This window comes from Sturnira hondurensis, unplaced genomic scaffold (genome assembly GCF_014824575.4).
Source record: "Sturnira hondurensis isolate 20B ecotype Veracruz unplaced genomic scaffold, ASM1482457v3 Scaffold0021765, whole genome shotgun sequence".
Classification (NCBI taxonomy): domain Eukaryota; kingdom Metazoa; phylum Chordata; class Mammalia; order Chiroptera; family Phyllostomidae; genus Sturnira; species Sturnira hondurensis.
In genome coordinates, this window is record NW_028094396.1 from 1,612,041 (window position 1) to 1,632,397 (window position 20,357).

At 36.2% G+C, this 20,357-nt stretch overlaps 1 protein-coding gene across 1 annotated transcript in view; it reads right to left on the minus strand.

Moving 5' to 3' along the window:
- OSBPL11 (oxysterol binding protein like 11) overlaps nucleotides 1-20,357 on the minus strand; it is a 93,802-nt gene that overhangs the window by 17,578 nt on the left and 55,867 nt on the right. Inside the window, exons 6-10 of the mRNA XM_037033670.1 lie at nucleotides 15,028-15,229; nucleotides 11,196-11,341; nucleotides 7,641-7,781; nucleotides 3,597-4,095; nucleotides 384-570 (exon numbers count right to left, since the gene is read on the minus strand). Coding sequence (XP_036889565.1) covers nucleotides 384-570; nucleotides 3,597-4,095; nucleotides 7,641-7,781; nucleotides 11,196-11,341; nucleotides 15,028-15,229 — 1,175 coding nt within the window. The remainder of the gene's footprint in view (nucleotides 1-383; nucleotides 571-3,596; nucleotides 4,096-7,640; nucleotides 7,782-11,195; nucleotides 11,342-15,027; nucleotides 15,230-20,357) is intronic.

Here is a 20,357-nt window from a genome sequence, read left to right on the forward strand (position 1 = left end):
CTTTTAAAAAATCCTCATTGGAGGATACGTATATTGATTTTGGAGAGAGGGTAAGGGAGTGATGAGAGAAAAACATCGATCAGTTGCCTCCCATATGCTCCCCAACCAGGGACAGAGACCACAACCTAGGTGCGTGCCCTGAGAGGGGATTGAGCCTGTAACCTTTCCCTGTGTGGGACTCCAGCCAACTGAACCACACGGCAGAGCAGATCTGTCACCATTTAAAAATCTAGTCATGATTTCCAGAACGCCCTGCAACATGAAATATTAAAAAAAAAAGAATAAAACTTCAACCCTATTTCACATAAAACAAAGCAGAAAAAAATATCAGTTATAATAAAAACAGATAGAATAAGAGTCATGTATCATTAAAATGTACTTACCGGTGCAGTTTGCCACCATAAAATGGCTTGGTATGAAAAGTGATGCTGGCTGAATACCCAGTTTTTACACAGTTGATACTGACTTTGCCACCCAGCTCTACCCAAGGAACAGTCAAAATTGACCGGGCGTATGCACAGGGCAGAGAAAACGTATACTCTTCTCCATGCTCCAGGAGACTGAGGATACCTGAATGTAAAAACATGAAGGTTGTCAATATTTGAAAAAGACAGCTAAGAAAAATCTGTATTATGTTTTCTCCTGTCTAGTGAATAAACATAATAACTTTGCTTAATTTTCATTCAGCTTTGGATGAAACTGGCTTCACTTACAATTGTATCTGACACCAATTCCTGATCACAGTGAACCAAGGTTACTTCCACTATGACCTTACTATTTCTGTGGGGCTCATGAAACCAGAAAATGTTACAGTGGAAATAGTTCAAGAGTCCCCTATAATGATCCTAAAAATAAAATGAAACCTTCAGTCAGAGTAAAATGCCATGCTATACTACATTATGCTTAGACCTGATCATTACTAATTACTAAAAGTTATTACTTTTTCAGTGGGTTGGAAATAACTAATTGTTTAATTTGTAGAGGTATAGAAGTTAATCTCAGATGGTGTGATGAAAAGTGTTGTTCTTTCAATTTTATGTATATTTAGGGAAAAAAGTAATTTTATGACAATACTGTGGTCATCAAAATTCTGTTTGCCAAATTCTGAAATATTTACAGTAAAGTTACAAGAGATATAAGTGGTAGTTTTCAAAAAAGTATTTTTCTAATAGGGCTTGTTACATATTAAGCAACACTGTATTCAAGATAGTTTTTAAAAATGTATAAAAAGGGAATTACATTAATGAATAATTGATTTATACTAAATAATCAGAGACTCTAAGGAGACTTGAGCTTTATTACTAACCTTAGCTTATTACCTAGTTACCATCAAAACAAACACAGAGCTGGGTCTGCACTGTCCCAGTGCCTCTCCCTCAATAAATGTTCACTAAGCAGTCTGTTCTTCATATTCACAAATAAGGGCAAAAGTTGTAATAAATATTTTAATACAGTTAATTTTTAGGATAACAAATACACAACCTGCGATTTTATACAGTCTATAGTAGTAACGCCAATGATTTTCTGGTACTGCCCTTAGGAGTCTTCACAAAGGGCAGCAACAAATCTAAAATTATTGAGCCATTTTACGGGCAACATGGTTCTGGCTAATATATTTACATTTAATTGGAGATGTCACAAAACACATGGATAACATACTTGGGCATACTTCAAGTGTTTAATAATGACTTGATTAAGTTGGAACAGAAACATTTTTAAAATGTATCTTTTAAACATCATTAAAAATGTATCTCTAAAAGTATATGATATTATAAATGGAATTTATAATCTTTAATTTCTAAGAATATATTTAACATAAGTAGCATAAATTATAAAATTTAAGATCTGAAGAAATATACAACCAGTTTCGAATATACGTGATAATACACTAGTAAAAAAACTGAGATTCAAAGAATTCTAAAATTTTATCTATTTATTTATTGAACAGAATTTCCCTCAACTATTAAATAAAAAACATGGCTGCTAATAGGAGCAAAATGAAATGTCTTAAGTCCCAGTTCCTGATGACTTAATTTACTTTCTGTTGAGGGTACCTATAACGATTTCTAAAAGGCAATTCATGAATACGTAATTAGGACTTAAATAATGAAAAAATTAACTATTATATACCTCCTCAATGATTAATGCATGAATAACATATTAATGCTTTTCCTCATTTCTTGAGGTATTTCCTTTCTTGGAGAGGGAGAGGCTGCCGTTATCAGACCCCGTCTGTTACACGAGCCGATAAGAGCAACTGTCCCAGCGGAGCCTGAGCCGAAGGACGAGGCTGTGCGCCCCCTTCTGGCTCCGCCTTTCTCAACCTCTCTGACCCCAGGCATGTCCCATCGCCTCTAGACTTCAGCTTTTTCATCTATAAGAGAAATAAACTGATTGATGGAGAGCTCAGGGCTAATGTTAAAAGATTATATATGAAGGTGGCAAACTTGATTTTCAAACTAATAAAATATTTTCTAATGTTATACATTTTTGATGAGTTTGAAACATTATCTGGAAACTGGTAAGACTCATACTATGACAGATGTTAAAAATAGGGAAAAATTGGAAAGGGAGATAAATTATTTTCTTACAGCTACAATAACACAATCTCAAAACATCAGAGTTGTAGGCTTAACTATGTCACGCTTACACTGCTAAGTTTACATTCAGAACAGATTATATACAATAGTAGTCCTTTAATATTAATATGGTATTTTTTTTCTGCCATTATACAGGATGGGGCAAAAGTAGGTTTACAGTTGTGAGTACGTAAAACACAGAGTTTAGTCCTGTATCATTATTTGTTGCCTTACTTTCCATACGAACAACTGTAAACCTACTTTTGCCCAACCCTGCATTTGTATTAACTCTGCAATGATTTCTGTGGAAGCTTTTTGTTGTTGTTGTTAACTGATTATTTTTTGTGTGTTCTAGGCTAAATAACACTATTTCCTCAAATTATTTTTCTATAACCTTTTGCTGAAGTAAAATTAACATTGGGCGATATATTTTAAGATATTCTATGAGTATCTCCATATAAATACATTTACAAGAAATATAAAAGATGTGGGATTTACCTACAGGTTATTTTTTGAATGCTTTTTGTAATAATAAAAACATATGATTTAAAGATTATCAGTGACATGAAAAAAAAATATTTAAGCCAAAAATAGCAGGACGCAAAACTATACAGAGAGAATCACCATTAATTTTATAAAACTAAAACAGAAATATGAACACACATACAGAAAAAATTAAAAAATATGAGCTAAATTTATCCATCTCTGGATAGAGGGACTAGAGATGCTTTTATTTTCTCTTTGATACTCAGAATTCTAAGTTTTCCAAATTTTCTACAATAAAACATACTTTACATTTAAAATCAGAAAAAAATTATGGAAAGAGAAAATTTGTATTTTTATATAGATAAATAGAAAAATATAAATCCCCCCCCACAGCATTCTAGAATATATTAGGTACTTGGGGGAAAAATAGTAGATAAAACATTTCAAATTTATAATTAATATTTATCTAATTTCCCAAATTTTAAGATTGTAGTTGGATATTAAAAATTGGAAAACAATTTTTCTACTTACCTTCTCCAACCATTGTCACGCCTATTGACATGCCTAAGAATTTGCTCTTAGTCCATACGTGCGCATTTACACACATCTTCCTCTCTGCACATTCCGCATAAAATCCTGATACTGGAGGATGATGGGAAACTTGCTCAGCAACAAATCTGACTGTATAATAGTCTGGTCCCACCTTGCTCAAAGCCTCCTCTGAGAGAGGACCATGATTTGAGACTGCCTGCATGGAAGAGTTGCTAGTAACACTGGATGGTACTTCACTTTTCAGCATCTTCCAGGAACAGTGAAATGTTTCTCCAATGATAGGATTGTATGGTTTCTTAGCAATGGCTCCCTTACGGCCTTCGTGAAATGAGGTAAGGTAGTATTCAACGAAACGAATCATTCTGTCTTCAGCTGTGGCTCCATTAGTGATGGCTATAAATAGGTCTGGATGAGACATAAAGTCTGCATACATTTCCAGCAAGGAACGCTTCTCCAGGATAAATGTAGGAAGTACCACCTAAAACAATAACAAAAAAAAAAAACAAAATAAAGAGAGAAATTTTAATCCAATGTAGACAATTATTCTTCTCTCAGAAACATTCATTCTAGATGAATATTAAAAACAAAGTCACAAAGGAAAAGGACTTAGTCTCATTAAAAAAATAAATATTTTTACTAACTATACACAAATAAATGTTTTTAAAAAATTTTTACAAAGTATGCTTAAAAGGAAACAAAAGCCTTCCCAACTGGAAAGAAAAGAGAAAAAAAGAGGACCAGGAAGTCCAATAGGCAGGTAATAAAAGTTTCAGAGAGAACAGGAAAAAAATGGAGAAAATTTACAATGAAATAACTCAAGAAGACTTCAGAGAACTGGAAAACACGAGCTGTCATACTGGAAAGGCCCACTAAGTGCCCAGAGACAGTGGATAAAAAGAACCCTATACCAACGTAGTCACTGCTGTCTGGATCAGCTGTAGACACTCATTTCACCTATGGCTGTTTTGTGGCTTCAACCTACTGCTGAGAGCAGGAGGCAGGTCATGGTTGGCTCAGAAGCAGAGGATACTGAGCAGCTCCCTCCCTCCACCTACATTCCTGCTGGAGGTTCAGGACCCGGCTCACACCGAGTGTTAAGTCTGTTACCTAAATATTTCACAGGACTCATTTAAACTAAGCCCTGTAATTTTTTCAGAAAGGGCTCTTCTAAACTTTCTCAATAATTTATAAAAAGCCAGGGAGACTGTTTAGTTTATCTTTTGGGAGCCTTCTTCTTTTAATGGCAATATAGCCCTTTCCTTACACAGTTAAGCTTATGCTGGCTATTCACTTTTTTCTAAAGTAAGTAACACTGCGCAGGACACATATATACAATAGGTGGTAAAACTATAAAGGAAAGTAGGGTGATTACCACAAAAAGACAAATAAGTGGTAACACCTAGGAGAAGGTAGGGGTCTACAACCAGGAGCTACATGCCAAGAGTTTCCAAGTCTGACAGTGTCCTGTTACTTAACCTGAGTTGTGGGTACATGGGTACTCATTTTACCATTGGTTTTTGAAATGTTTATATGCATTCTATTTAGTCTTCTGGTCCACATAATATGTTTCGCAAAGAAAAGATATCTGAAAAAGGGAAATATAATGAAACTAGACATAAACTATAATTATATGAAGACAGGTTGGAAGTGAATCTCAGAAAATGAGAGTTATGTTGTTAGGGAGATGAAATTATAGGTTTTTCTTCCTTTTATTTTCCAAAACTTTCTGTGATATGTTTAATTATACTACATTCATAATATTATTTAAAAAGGAACAAAATAAACAGTGGGGAAAATGTGCGTTACTCATTCGCCACATGCACGCGCCTCCTTTGTCGCTGCAGTGCCAGCCCCTGGCGGTGTTTTAGAACACGGGAGGGGCTCAGTAAGTGTTTGTTGTGTCGGTGTTGTTGGAGACGGGAGGTGGATGCGACTGCAGGTTAGTCACCAGGTTCCTGAATGTTGTTTGAAAATAAAAATAATTAAAAATACAATTAAAAATAAAAATGTTATGTGAAGTGTTTCTAATTCCTGATTGGTTAATGTTAGTGATTTTACATATACATCTCTTTAATTAACAAGGCACACACAAATGTGGGGAAAGTATATAATGTACAGTTACTCAGGCCAAGAGAGTACTTTACCATCTGGATTACTATCACAGCACATTCTTTTCAAATGTTCTTATGCCTCATAACACCTGAACACTGTACTTACGCCTTATAAACCTGAATCTACTAAGGGACAGCAAATATCATAATAACCAAACAAATCCCTGGTATGATTATCCATTATAACTAATTTTAGAACTAATAGTCTTTTCTGAACCACTAACATGAAACTATTTCTAGAATAGAAATGATACCCAGTTGAAATATTAAGGTTAGACGAAAGGTTAATAGGTTTCTTTATTAATTTCTAAAATGCCTGCTTCTTAGTAGGCTATTAATTTAATCCATTTATTTATTTTTAAGGCTCTAACTGGCTTTATTAAGTGATATATAAATCAGGCAGTATCCCATCCAGCACCTAGAAGTGTACTCCCCAACCCACTTACTTTTAAACCCGCTTATAAACCACTGTGAGTCTAGGGTAAGAAAGAAATGTGTGCTTTTTAAAAAATTTTTTTATTTTAAAATGCTTCTAAGTGAATGTAAAAGGCAAATGCTTTCTATTCAAATTATATTTTCAGAGGAATAATTCATTGTAATTAAACAGCCTTTTAACCTACACTTTCACTATCTTCACTGGCATCAAAAACCGCAATTTGAAATACACTTCCTAAAATCAATTTTGAAATGCCATACTAATACAAAGTGTCAGTAGTAACTCAAAGTACATAATCCCACAGTAGTAAATATTTGACAATTACAGGTTTTAACCCTGATAGTCTTCTTAAATTGTCATAGATTAATTGTTAAATACAAATTAAGGAACACTACTTAAATAAACTGGGAATTAAGAAGACTGACCTAAAATTTAACACTATAGATCATGTATATATGAGCCACATTGGGGTCTTATTCAAATGCAGATCTGGTCCTCTAATCTGAGGTGGGGGCTTAGATTCTACATTTCTAACACATTCTCAGTTACCGGTGATTCTACTGGTCTTCGAACGTCTCCCCTGCTGCCCCGCCCCTGTCTTACTGAGGTGGAGCTGACAAAACTGTAAAGCACACACTGGTGATATAATGTGCACACATGGTGTCAAAAGGGTTCCCACCACTTACCTGATTCAGGAAGAGTCTGCAAACTCCAGCCTTTGGGACAAATTCGGCCTATTTTTGTAAAGAAAGCTTTGTGCATGGCCACGCCTAATCCAACATGCTACCAATGGCTACTTTCACACTGCGAAAGCAGATTTGAGTAGTTCCAATGGAGACTTATGCCCACATCACCAAAAATATTTACTTTCTGGTCCTTTACAGAAAATGCTTGTTAAAGATAATACCTACAACATACTATCCAATATAGGAAGTAAAAGTAAAGTACAAGTATCTATGACCTTTGTGGTTTTGTAGGATTGCATCTTTTCTTTATATTTTCCAGTTCTATCTACTAATGAACCCCTTTAATTTGGCATAGAAACAAGAAGACTATAGGTCTTTATTTGCAACTTTCTACTGGCATTTTTTGAAAATAAGAAATTACATTTTTTAATGAAAAGAAGAAAGGCTGATCAAGAGACTAAGAAACTGCCCTGGCTGGTGTGGCTCAGTGGATTGAGCGTGGGCCTACGAACCATATGATCGCGGTTCGATTCCCAGTTAGGGCACATGCCTGGGTTGCAGGCCAGTTCCTAGTGGGGGACTCACAAGAGGCAACCATACATTGATGTTTCTCTCTCTCTCCTTCCTTTCCCCTCTAAAAAAAAAAAAATAATAAAATATATTTTAAAAAAAGAGACTAAGAAACTGACTCACAAAAAATAAAAGCCCCTAACAACCTCAATGACACAGCACAGCAGGTGCAGTCCTGACCCAGTGGTCCCCACGGGCGGGCAGTTTATCCATCACTTACTCTCGTTAAATCCATGCCCAGCTTGAGCTGCGACAAGAGATGCAGGATAACACTGCGCTGCTCTTCCACAGCGCCCAGGTCATCCTCCTTGTTGTCACAAGTGTCCTCCACCTCATCATCTGCATTTATTTCTTCAGGTTCCTGATGCAAAACAAACCTACTGTTACAACTGTTTATGAACATCCATTAAGAAAAAAGTATACACATCAGATCTAAGGGCTTTGAATTGAGTGTAAATGAATCTGAGAATAGGCAAAAATCTTTCTAAAAATTGAACTTCCATCTCCTGGTTGTGGTACAGATTTCCTTCAATGGGCCATAATCACTGACACTGAACTTTTTTACGTTTTGCCATATATATCATATATAAAATAGTTTGCAAAAGTAGGATTTTTCAAAAAGAGTGAAAACTGTCATTTTGGAATCTTAGGCTTTGACCACTGCCCTAGGCATACTACCACTACCTATAATTTAAGTTCAAGATATTTTGAGACTTATATACTTGTCCTATTTTTAAGCTAAAACTACAAAAGTAAAATTTTAAAGTGACTGTGCATGTCCAATGTAATTACTGTAATCTACATTCACTCATTCATTCTTGGAGTTGTCAGAAAGAAACCGGGGTTGAAGAGAATCCAGGCGCAGGCATGAAACCCTGCAGCTCCTCGTGCCGTCTCACTGCCACAGACAGCTCTTCACACAGCTCTTTCATCAGTCAGTCAAACAACCAGTCAGTCCATCAATCAACTCCTTGGAAAACTGAAAAGGTTTACTTTAATCTCAATAAGGTCTTAGCTCCAAATAACTCATTAAGTAAAACTTAATTTCATATTTATTTCTACTTAAAAAAGTAACAGTTTCAAAACCCAAAGACTCCCTAGAAGCTTATCAGACGTCACTTTCCATGCTCACCCGGGGGTGGTGTCCCATCTCTCTCATGGTCATGGAGCCTCTTCTTTCTATCTCTATGCAAGACAGCTTCATATCAGTATACTGTATTTGGTACTATATTAGACTTTAAATTACAAATACTTTAAAAAGAAAATAATTTTCCTTTTTAAAGATGTCTCTGCCTTTGATTTTTTTCTTCCCATCATCAAATCCTACCAGCAAGAAGCCAGTATGTTCCTCTTCAACATTACCCTCTACTCACATAAAATTCAACCACATTCATAAACTGTACTAAACCTTTTCTCTCAAAAAGCTCTTCCTAATTTTCCTAGCTTTGCAACTGGCACTATAATTTCAGCTAGTCATTGAGGCTCAAAAACTTGGAATCATTTTTGACCCAATCCTTTATCACTTGAAGTACACAGTGCCTATTCATTTGCCTTCACTTCTATTTCTTTAGCTTCTACCCACACTATAATTCCAAGTCATATACACCAGTCTTCTTAAACACAGCCCATCCCTCCCCATGCTCATGACCTTATTAGCCACCACATTAAGGTTAAATTCTTCTTCTTGAGCACGGGCCTGTGAACCACACGATCGTGGTTCGATTCCCAGTCAGGGCACATGCCTGGGTTGTAGGCAGTTCCCGGCAGGGTACACAAGAGAGGCAACCATACATTGATATTTTCTCCTTCCCTTCCCCTCTAAAGATAAATAAATAAAATCTTTAAAAAAAAATTAAATTCTTCTACATGATCTCTAGGTTCTTCAGGGGCACAGTTTACACTGTGTTCTATGGAGCAACACTCCAGAGATTGTCTTCTACATAGAATGCAACATGAATATCGTTGGATGTGTATGACCCAACAACCCTGTGATCATTTCCCATAAACCAGGTGCTCTGCTTAATTTATTTTATCTTCATAACAATCTTATAGGTATTAGCATCCCTGCTTTACAGATGAGGAAACTGAACCTAAGAGTGGTTAACGCATTGGCCCACATGTTAGTAAATGACAAGATCTGGATTCAAAACCACCAGGCAAGCATTCTCCACAGTAACTACAGATGCCTCTGCGTCCCTGCTTGTATTATTCCCCCGTCTTGAGAGATTCCTTCACTACGCCTCTTCTCTTCAAACCTCGTCTCTTTCCAAAGCCCAATTCCGATTCCAATTTCTCTCCAAAGCATTCTTTATGCACTCTACCTAGTACATCTCTTTCTCCGAATGCCTATATCCCAACAGTCTAAACAACTTTAGTTAAGAAGAAAAAAAGATACCGCTTCATATTATCACCTCATTTTTGCAGTGTGTACATGTTGTGATTCTAAGTCTCTTAAGGGGAAGAACTGTCTTCTATTTTTGTGTTCTCTGATTTTTAGCTTTGGATTTATACACTAGATAGCTTAAGAGATATTTACTGATTGACTCTACAAATGATCTAGTCAAAAAGCTATAGAAAAATAAAGCATTACATACTTTTTTCTTCTCCCCTATCCATCCTGCCACCATTGCCTGCCTCATTAAGTCAGTCAAGGCCTTTGCCAGTCGTAGAAGTCCCTGCATCATATGTTTCTTAAAGGGCTCAGGGCATGGACACCAGTGTGGTGTTTGTGAGGGGAGGGGGATGAGAGGGGGGTAAGTGGTAATGGAAAGAAAAATTAAAAAATAGAAAAGAAATAAAAAGAGGTAATTTGCTAATATAAAAATAACCACAAATTGTGGATACTCTTGACTCAGTAATTCTACTTAGAAATATAACCTAAAGATATAATCCAAATAAAGGGGAGAGAAAAACCAGTAGACAAGTTGATACAGTGCTACCATAATAACCAAAAATAAACAACCTAGATATTCAGTAGCCTATTTCAACCTTTAAAACTTTAATTAATTAACAGGCCAAAATAATACAGAAAAGTACTTATGAGAAATGTCAAGTAAAAAGTGCTTAAAATAAAACTATCTCTATAATTATGATAACCATAAAAATAACAAATGTAAACTCAAAAGGCAAAACAAATATGATTTGCTACAATGTTAGATCTATAAACAGAATAAAACACTCTTTAGCTTCTGAGAAATGTAGAATAACTATTAGTTATTATATATAATAACCAATATAATAGCTATGATATAGTTACATCATAACTATTAGTTAACAGTTATAAAGTATATAACTATATAAATACACTAAACCCTAAGACCGTGCTATTTTACGTAGAATACCACTTTAAAATTTTGGTTTGGTAAAGTGCTTACTATCAAAAAGACTTAACAGTAAACCTTTAAGCCTGTAAACATAACACTAAGCATCTGGTAAATAATGTAAAATTGAGAATTTTAAGAGATAAATATGGAAATAATCTTAAATTAGGTAAGCTATTTTTTAGGAAAAGAAAAGCATGCAATTTCCATTTTAAATATACTTCTTATCAAGAAAAAGTAAACCCAAACAAAAAAGGGCACATAATTTAACCTGGAAAACACAATATATATAAGTTTTATAAAACAGACTTGTTCCAAAGTCAATGCAGTTACAGTCTGCAAGAACGCCGCTCTCGTGTTAGGCTGACTTGCACGCCCTGACAATGAATACAGAACCGACCCTTCTCAGTGACTCCCAATTTTTACACCAAACCCATATTTTCACATTACCTTACCCTTGCTAAGAGTCCAGATTCCGCAACACACTGCTCTTCTGGGACTGCCACTGGCTTGCTCTGCTCAGTTGCAAAGGGCTGGTCAGCTCCATTTTTATAGTGGTTTGATAAAGGTATCTTTGGTTCTAACCACTCAATTGTCGTTCCTGATGAAGTAAGAGAAAACTTTCGCTGAAACTTGCTCATAATCTGGGAAGTTCAGCAGATGTGGACTTTATTAAACAATTTTGTTTTGAACCTACAGGACTAAAAGCAATTCAGTCTGTTAAGAGACTGCAAGACAGCCATGTGTATCTCATTAGCATGCGTACCATGATTGGGTGTTTTACAAAAGAGCAACTTGCAACTTGAAATCAGATATCACCCTTTAAAAGAATCAACCCTGAATAGGACTGAACTCACTTCCTGGGCAAATCTGTGAGTCATAAAGCATATTCCCACCCTAACAGTTGATCTACCAGCCTTTCTGTACGAAGCCTGCCCCTCTAGTGATCACAAAGTATGCAACTGGGCTCTGGGGCATTGCAATCACAGGAGAAGCCTGGGACAGCAACAGTAAAATCTGCTTCGATTTGTGTTGAATCTTATTCTCAGTAGCGCTTCTCTAACCAAGCAATAAGAAGGGTAAATATGTGTCCATTCTTTCAATCATATAAAAAAAATCTTCATACACTTTTAAAATGTAAGGTGCTTCTACTGAATAAATAATAGCTGACCCAGTGAAAGGCAGTGGTCACATTTACAGACCTGTCATCTTCTCAATTAATGACTCAAATGTCTCTTATTACCCTCAACTAGTTTAACAAAGTGGATTCTATGCCTAATCAATAATGGAAAATGTTCCATTTGATTTCAGAGGCTGATCAACGTTTCACAGAAGCTTGGTTGCTCAGTCTACCAAGCAGAACTTTTAAACAGCATGGAATTTACTCAGTTTATAACAAAACCCCAGACTTCAGTAGAGAAATAAATTACAAAGTTGTAAGGTTCCCAGAGCATTTTACTTTATCATTCAGTTCAGTTTTACTTTTGGCACTGGGGCAATGCCCTGGGTAAGTTCATGGGGCCTCCTTCAAAATTCCAAGGAAATTAAAACATTTTGTTCCTTCTTTAAAATGTTAATTTTTAATACCACTAGCTAGATTTCTTTATTTCTAAAAATAAAATGCACACAAACACTACATTTTTAAAAAGATTTTTATTTATTTATCTTTAGAGGGGAAGGGAAGGAGAGAGAGGGAGAGAAATATCAATGTATGGTTGCCTCTCATGTGTCTCCTGCTGGGAACTGGCATGCAACCCAGGCATGTGCCCTGACTTGGAATCGAACCGAGGTGCTTTGGTTTGCAGGCCCGCGCTCAATCCACTGAGCTACACCAGCCAGGGCCAAACACTAAATTTAAGAGACCACTCAACTGATTACAAATCGTACCAAGTCCTGGCTGGTGTGGCTCAGTGAATTGAGCACCAGCCTAGGAACCAAAAGGTTGCTGGTTCAATTCCCATTTGGGGCACATGCCCGGGTTGTAGGTCAGGTCCTCAGTGGAGGGTGTGCAAGCAACAACCACACATTGATATTTCTCTACCTCTTTATCCCTCCCCTTCTCTAAAACTAAATAAATAAAAACTTAAAAAATATATAAAATACTATTAATTTAAAAAATAAAAAATAAGACAATTTTAACTACACAAGTGAAATTTCTAAGAATTTAAAAAACTATAAATTTAACTAAATTTTTGTTGAGCACCTAGCATTATACTATTTGATGTATTTTTTAAAAACTAAGTAGCATAAACTGGAAAGAAACTGTTTCATTTAACTGACAAAATTATTGCTAAACTAGAATTAACCCAGATTTTATAACTGAGGGTAACTCATCCAATGTTCCACACAGGGGAACAGTGAAGGAACCAAAGTGCATCTACCCCCTCAAAAGAACACCGTGCAGTCAATAACACTTATGTTGACCAAAAGCATGTAACACATTAAAAATGTGTAATACAAACATATATTTTCTAATAACTATGGGGTGAAACAAACAAAAACTGAGAAAATAGAAAAAACTGGTGGGGAATGTACTAATATATTAACAGTGGAAGTCTCTGGTTGATAAAACAATGCATAATTTGTTTCTTTTTTCAATTGTATGGCAGTTTATAATTCTCTTTTTTATCCTCCTCGAAGGAGAACCTTATTGATTTTAGAGAGAGGGGTAGAGAGAAAGAGGGAGAGAAACATTGATGTAAGAGAGAAACATCAATTGGGTGCCTTTTGTACACTTCCCAACCGAATCTGCAACCCAGGTACATGCCCTGACCAGGAATTGAACACATGACCTTTCAGTTTATGGGATTTAATTATTGTTAAGTACTTACATGCTGTCAAGTAGACTATGAGTTCCTAGTTTATTGGCCTCTGTAATACTGCCCTGACCTATACCTACAACTGACATTAAAAATAGTTTCTTTTGCTTGAAATACTGAATTTAGGCACATGTGAGCATGGGATCCATACTATCTATAGCCATATCAAGATCTGACTATGGTAAACTTTTTCCTGAGCAGAGGTTATCTTTCTAAAATATCTTCCTGCTTATGTGACTCAGTGGATTGAGTGCCTGCCAGCCTGTGAACCAAAAGTTCACTGGTTCGATTCTGGGTCGCACATGCCTGGGTTGCAGGCCAGGTCCCTGGTGAGGGAATGAAATAGGCAACCAATAGATGTATCTCTTGCACACTCATATTTCTCTTCTCTCTTTCTCCCTTGCATCGCCTCTCTCTAAAAGTAAATTTTATACACACACACACATAAAGATGAACACATTTTATATATATAAAATTTACTTTCATAAGGGGAATAAGTGGGATAAGAGAATAATGACTTCTTGTGAAATACTAAGTTGCTACTATTAATAAAATGTAAAGGGATTACAGAGATGCTGTTAAAGGGTACAATCTTACAACTAGAAGATGAACAAATTTCAGAGAGTTAATACATGGCACAGTGATTTTAGTCAGCAATACTGTATTATATATACACATCAAAGTTATTAAGAGACTAGATCCTAAATGTTCTTACCACAAAAAGAAATGATAACTATGTGACATTACTGAGATATTAACTAGCTAATGCTTTAGTGGTAATCATACATATGTATGTACCTACATGTTGCTATATATGTGTGTACATATATATGTATATATGGCAACATGTATACCTTAAACTCACACAATATTATGTCAACTATATCTCAATTTTTAAAAACCCAATGTGATGAGTTTATTCATCTCATTTAGTAGAAAAACTCATTTTTATTCTCCCATGCAATAATATTCTTTTCCCCAGTAAACTGATCTCAACAAATAAGTGCTCTCAAATACCAGATATATACGTTATTTTTCAAACTGAGAGGTGACTCATCGACTTAACTACATATCTCACAACAAACAGTGGCCTGAACCAAAACTCCAGAAATGATCCCCTAAATTCAGTTTACTTTGGTCAACTGGACGAAGTGATATCACCAACTTTAACAGAAATACAGAAGATGTGGGTTTTGAGTTCAGTTTCTGATATGCTGAATTTGAGGTCTCCAAAGAGATATTTAATGATATTAGACATTAGACCCAAATTCATTTTAGAGTCAAAAAAGGGCACAGTAACAAGACTTTCTGTAACATCAGAGTCATCATTAAAAGAGGCTTGTTGATTCTCTATTTTTTTGTTGTTTGCTTTTTAATTAAGATTTTCTGAAGTTAGAATTACAACAAATGCAGTCCTTTCCAGGGTTTGGCCCTCACTGTTAAGTCCTACCTTTAATCCACAACTTACCTGGAGGCAGTGAGCCCTTCTGATGTGATGCATGCTGCAACTGGAGTATATGAAAGCAGTCGTTTAAGCAGTTCATAGTTGCCATGGAAGTGGCTTTGAGCATTAAGAGATCCTGGTCCAAGGAACTAAGATGGCCAGAAGCAGGAAGGCATTCAATTCGTCTAATTAAGTCTCTTTGTTGTCCTTCAGCATGTGACATCATCTAAGGAAAACAACAGTTCTGTGTGTCCCACTCATGGTTTCTGTACATACTACACATATGGAGGGGGACCCAAAAAAAGAACAGAATTATTTCATGCAAGGTGGGCCCCTCGTAGTACAGGCTTCCCCACTAGCTGAGTGTTCTAGGAGCCCATCTGTAGCAGGATACCATCTGGTGTGATTGTCAGATGGTATAAACAGCTGCATTTGGCCTCCGTGAATTTTTCTGAAAACTCTTTCAATGCCTTTGCTCATTTCGTGATGGGTGATTTACGAGTGCACCTGCCCATGCAACGCTTAGTGTTCAGTAGCTTTTGACCAAAATCACAGCATGATCCCCATACCGCACACTCCCTGTTCACTAAATCTTGCCCTGACTTTTTTGCTTCCACAGATAAAAAAAGTCCTCAAAGGGAAATGTTTTTGCAGATGTGGAAGATGTGGAACAAAAAACGGCAGAAGCACTAAACAGGCATTAAAATCGATGAGTTCACAAACTGTTTTGAGCAGTGGGAAAAACGTCTTCACGGGTGTACTGCATCAAATGGAGAGTATTTTGAACACACAGTTTTTTAATGAATACACAATTTTTCCATTTTTGGGGGGTGTCCCTCATACAGTTGCCATTTTAATGACTGTATTCACTTTTGAGACACTTTTGGGATATATCAGGCTTAGAAACCTACTTTAAGTTTGCTCTCAATCAGTGAGCACTTAGCAGTGCTTGTCAGCTGAGCAAAAGATGGTGACCCTTGGCAGTTGCACTTTTTATTTGAAAGCAACAAAGCTCAAAAGCCCTGACACACTTTTTATTGATCGCATAAATTTATACAAGCCATCAAAAGAACACTTCATTCCAAACTATCTTTAAGAGCAGCATTACCTATTTGATTCCAAAGTAAAATTAACTCCCAATCCAGGAACTGATTCCCACTTTTTCAGCACCTCTGGTCAGGCTCAATTTGAACCTATAGCGAGAACATGGTGGTTTACCGGCTTCCTCTTTCCTAATCTAACTTTCTGGTCCCATTAACCTGATTTTGAGCAAATACTGAATGAATATAAGTCTTTCCAGTTAAAGAGTTCCTTGCACTCTGCTTTGATCAGAAGCTGAGGAAAGGAAAAGGTGAGTAAGCTCTGACTAAATCCGTAACCAGGGAAGAAAGAGCCTATTTAAATTCCTCCTAGGGCCAACCCTGAGGGGTAGCCATATATGTGTGACCTATATACAGGGCTGGGCTAAAGTAGGTTTGGCATGTCAAGAAGCTGACGAAAATGAAGAATTCTGTGCCAAAGCTCTTCAAGTAGACTACAAGAATGTGTAAATAATGAAGGCAGGCAATTTGTGCACTTACAGGGTTGTACATATGTACACTGTACCACTGCAACATTCTTTTCAGTTAATAAAACTATTGTAATAGTCATAACCTGCATATCTTTTTCCATACAAACAACTGTACACCTACCTTTGCCAACCCCTGTAAATATATATATACATGGCCTATTCAGTTTTAACACTAAAGATCAGTGACTATAGAAAACAGTGTCTGTTCTCTCTGCATCCTGGTGCAAATCCACCTCAAGGGATTTCAAGCAGTTTAACTATTTCCAGACCGTGTGCCCAGACTCTCTTGACACCAGGGGCCACAATGACCCAGCCTTATCTGCCGCACCCATTCCTTCCATTCGATGTAAAACTATTCATCACTGGACTATATACACCCTCACTGAAACTTCTAATGCATCAGACGTAGTTTTCACTCATTCTTCTGCCTGTATAAGTACCCTCCACTTTTTGAAAGTTGGAACACTGTTTTAAAGTTTCTTGAAGGTCTGCTTTTAGGACACAGTCCTTGGATAAGCCCAAATAAAACTCTAATATTTTTAGAGATTCAAGTTCTTTTCATGGACAGAGCCCTGTCCACACTTCTCTAACAGAGCCAGTGGAATAACAATGACAGATGAACAACCCAGTTTTTAAAAATGAAACTGAAAGGCCTGGCTGGTGTAGCTCAGTGGATTGAGCACAGGCCTGCAAACCACATGACTGCGAATTGATTCCCAGTCAGGGCACACGCCTGGGTTGCAGGCCAGTTCACAGCAGGGGACGCACAAGAGGCAACCATACATTGATATTTCTCTCCCTCTCTTCTTCCCTTCCCCTCTAAAGATAAATAAATAAATAAAATCTTTTTAAAAAAGCTTTACAACTATTCAAATACTTTTCACAATAGATGTAAATGAAACCATTATGCTGTATGCCTTAAACTTATACAGTGATTTATGTCTATTTCTCAATAAAACTGGACAAAGGCCAAAAAAAAGAAACTGAATTTACTTTGAGTAATTACTTTGAATTGTGAGCTTAAGGTTCTTAGATTACCCATCCTTTGGACACTATTTTAATTCAAGTAAAAACTAAATTTAGAGTACAGAGATTCTTTTAAATTTCAGAGGTTCTGTTCCAGATAATTTTTAATACAGTGCATCAGAGGCCTAGTGAGAGATGCAAAATGATCCTATCAAGCAAATCAAGTGTGTCACACATAAAATAATCCCTGAAAATATATGTTATGATACTGAATCAAACACTTACCCTTACCAGAAAAAAAGGTTTTTTTTTTTAAGAAAAAGTGTGGGTATGAAAGAATTTACACACACGCATATACATGTGTGTACTTTCTGTGTGTATAAATGTTTTTATATATATATTTTGGAACTAACTTCCAATAATCCAACCTTATGAATACGTACGAGTGTGGAAAACAGTACCCAATATCTACTAGGGTTAGGTTTACAGAGCTAAATGAATGCAATCCATAATCAAACCATTACAGTCTTAGATATATACATATATGTATATATACATATACATATACAGGTATATGTACACATACCTGACAGGTATGTGTACATATGTTCATCAAGCCAAGTGTCCAGCAATACTGAAATAAATATATATATATTCATACAATGAGTACTATACAGCAGTGAAAAGAACTGTTACACTCAACCTCATAAATCTCAAATACAACGTTGACTGGGAAAAAAGCCACACCCAAAGGAGTACACACTATTTAACACTAGTTTTAGAAATTTCAAAAACAGGCAAAATAAAGCTATGGTNTTTTTTTTTTAAGAAAAAGTGTGGGTATGAAAGAATTTACACACACGCATATACATGTGTGTACTTTCTGTGTGTATAAATGTTTTTATATATATATTTTGGAACTAACTTCCAATAATCCAACCTTATGAATACGTACGAGTGTGGAAAACAGTACCCAATATCTACTAGGGTTAGGTTTACAGAGCTAAATGAATGCAATCCATAATCAAACCATTAAAGTCTTAGATATGCAACTGACAGGTATGTGTACATATGTTCATCAAGTCAAGTGTCCAGCAATACTGAAATAAATATATATATTCATACAATGAGTACTATACAGCAGTGAAAAGAACTGTTACACTCAGCCTCATAAATCTCAAATACAACGTTGACTGGGAAAAAAGCCACACCCAAAGGAGTACACACTATTTAACACTAGTTTTAGAAATTTCAAAAACAGGCAAAATAAAGCTATGGTGTTAGATGTCCGGAGAGGAAGGAAGGTGTAGTGATTACGAGGCATGCGGGGACCTTCTACGGCAGCGGTGCTCAGCCTTTTCGCCAGCAGGGGCCGGTTTCGTGGAAGAATATTTTCCCATAGAAGGGGGAGGGGGATGGGGGCTGGTCTGGGGATGATTCAAGTGCATTACACTCAGGCTCACCTCCTGCTGTGTGGCCCTGTTCCTAAGAGGCCTGGATGGGTATCAGGGTTGGGGACATGGTAACATATAAGTTCTTGATCCAGGATACAATTACATGGAAATTACATCAAGATATACACTTAAAATTTCTGCAATTTTCTATATTATAAGCTAATAAAGAAAAAAATAATAAGTAGAACAGTCACAACATAAATAATCAGCTATCACAATAAAATACTTAAGAGAAAAAAAATGTTTCTTTGTGCAAAAGGTCCCCAATAGCCACCTGCTAATGCTGGTGTCAAAAGTGAAGGGGCCTAAGAAAGTGATATTCTTGGATAGAAAAAATTAACTTTAAAATATAGTACAAATGTTAAAATTTGGTAATGGCTCTTTCCAAAGCAAACAAATGAGTTGATCATGTATTTACAAAAAAAAAAAAAAAAAAGAAGAAGAAAAGAAAAGAAAACTGACTTGTAAAGCCATTTTTTTACTTATTCCTATAAAACCAGTTTCTCAGGGAACAGAAAACTTCAGGAAATCTGAAAACTTGGTTAATTCTGGTTTGTAGCTCTTTATGGTGATACTAGTATATCCCTTATGTGGTATCTAGTCTAGCTAAAAACCAGATTAGAATTATGATTTTTTCATTCATACTTTAATTGTCTGTCTTCCTGAAGAGACTGGTCATTTTAGCTACTTCTAGGGATAGACTAGCATGAGCACAAAGCATGCACTGAATAATGAAGTGATTTGATAAACAGCATTAACAATAAACAATAAACACTAAAGCAGATAATTTTAATTAGGTAAAGCTTTAATAATAAATGTTCCAGCACAATACACTATTCTGAATAGTCAGTTGCTTTTGCCGAATGTTACATAATCTATTGCTCTATTTACCTATGGACTTGGATTAAAATGTTCCTTTCAAACTCACTATGAATTATAGCTTTGCATTACAGCCTTCTGGAGCTGGATCACAGTCTCTAGAACAACATTTCTCAAAATGTGAACTAGCTGTTTTTTTCCCACAGATTACCACTGTGACATGAAAAGATGTGTGACAATAAGACACATGTACTTGGTCTCTGCTACCCATCCCTTCCTGGCACACAGCAACTAAACCTTTGTAATCCCCTAAATGTTTAGGACATAGGGGCATCTACTGTTATATTTGGTTTTGTTCCTGAAGTAGCTTCAGAGCATAAAGGTGAAATAGGTCTGTTTTGTTATTCATTACAAACCCCTTTCAACCACACTAGTTTTTAGTAATGAGGTGATTTGGGGTGAGTTCTCACCTACCGAGGGGCTAGCTGCCAGGGGAACACAGTGATCAGAGGGTGAGAACTTTCAGCCCACCCCCCAACCTCTCA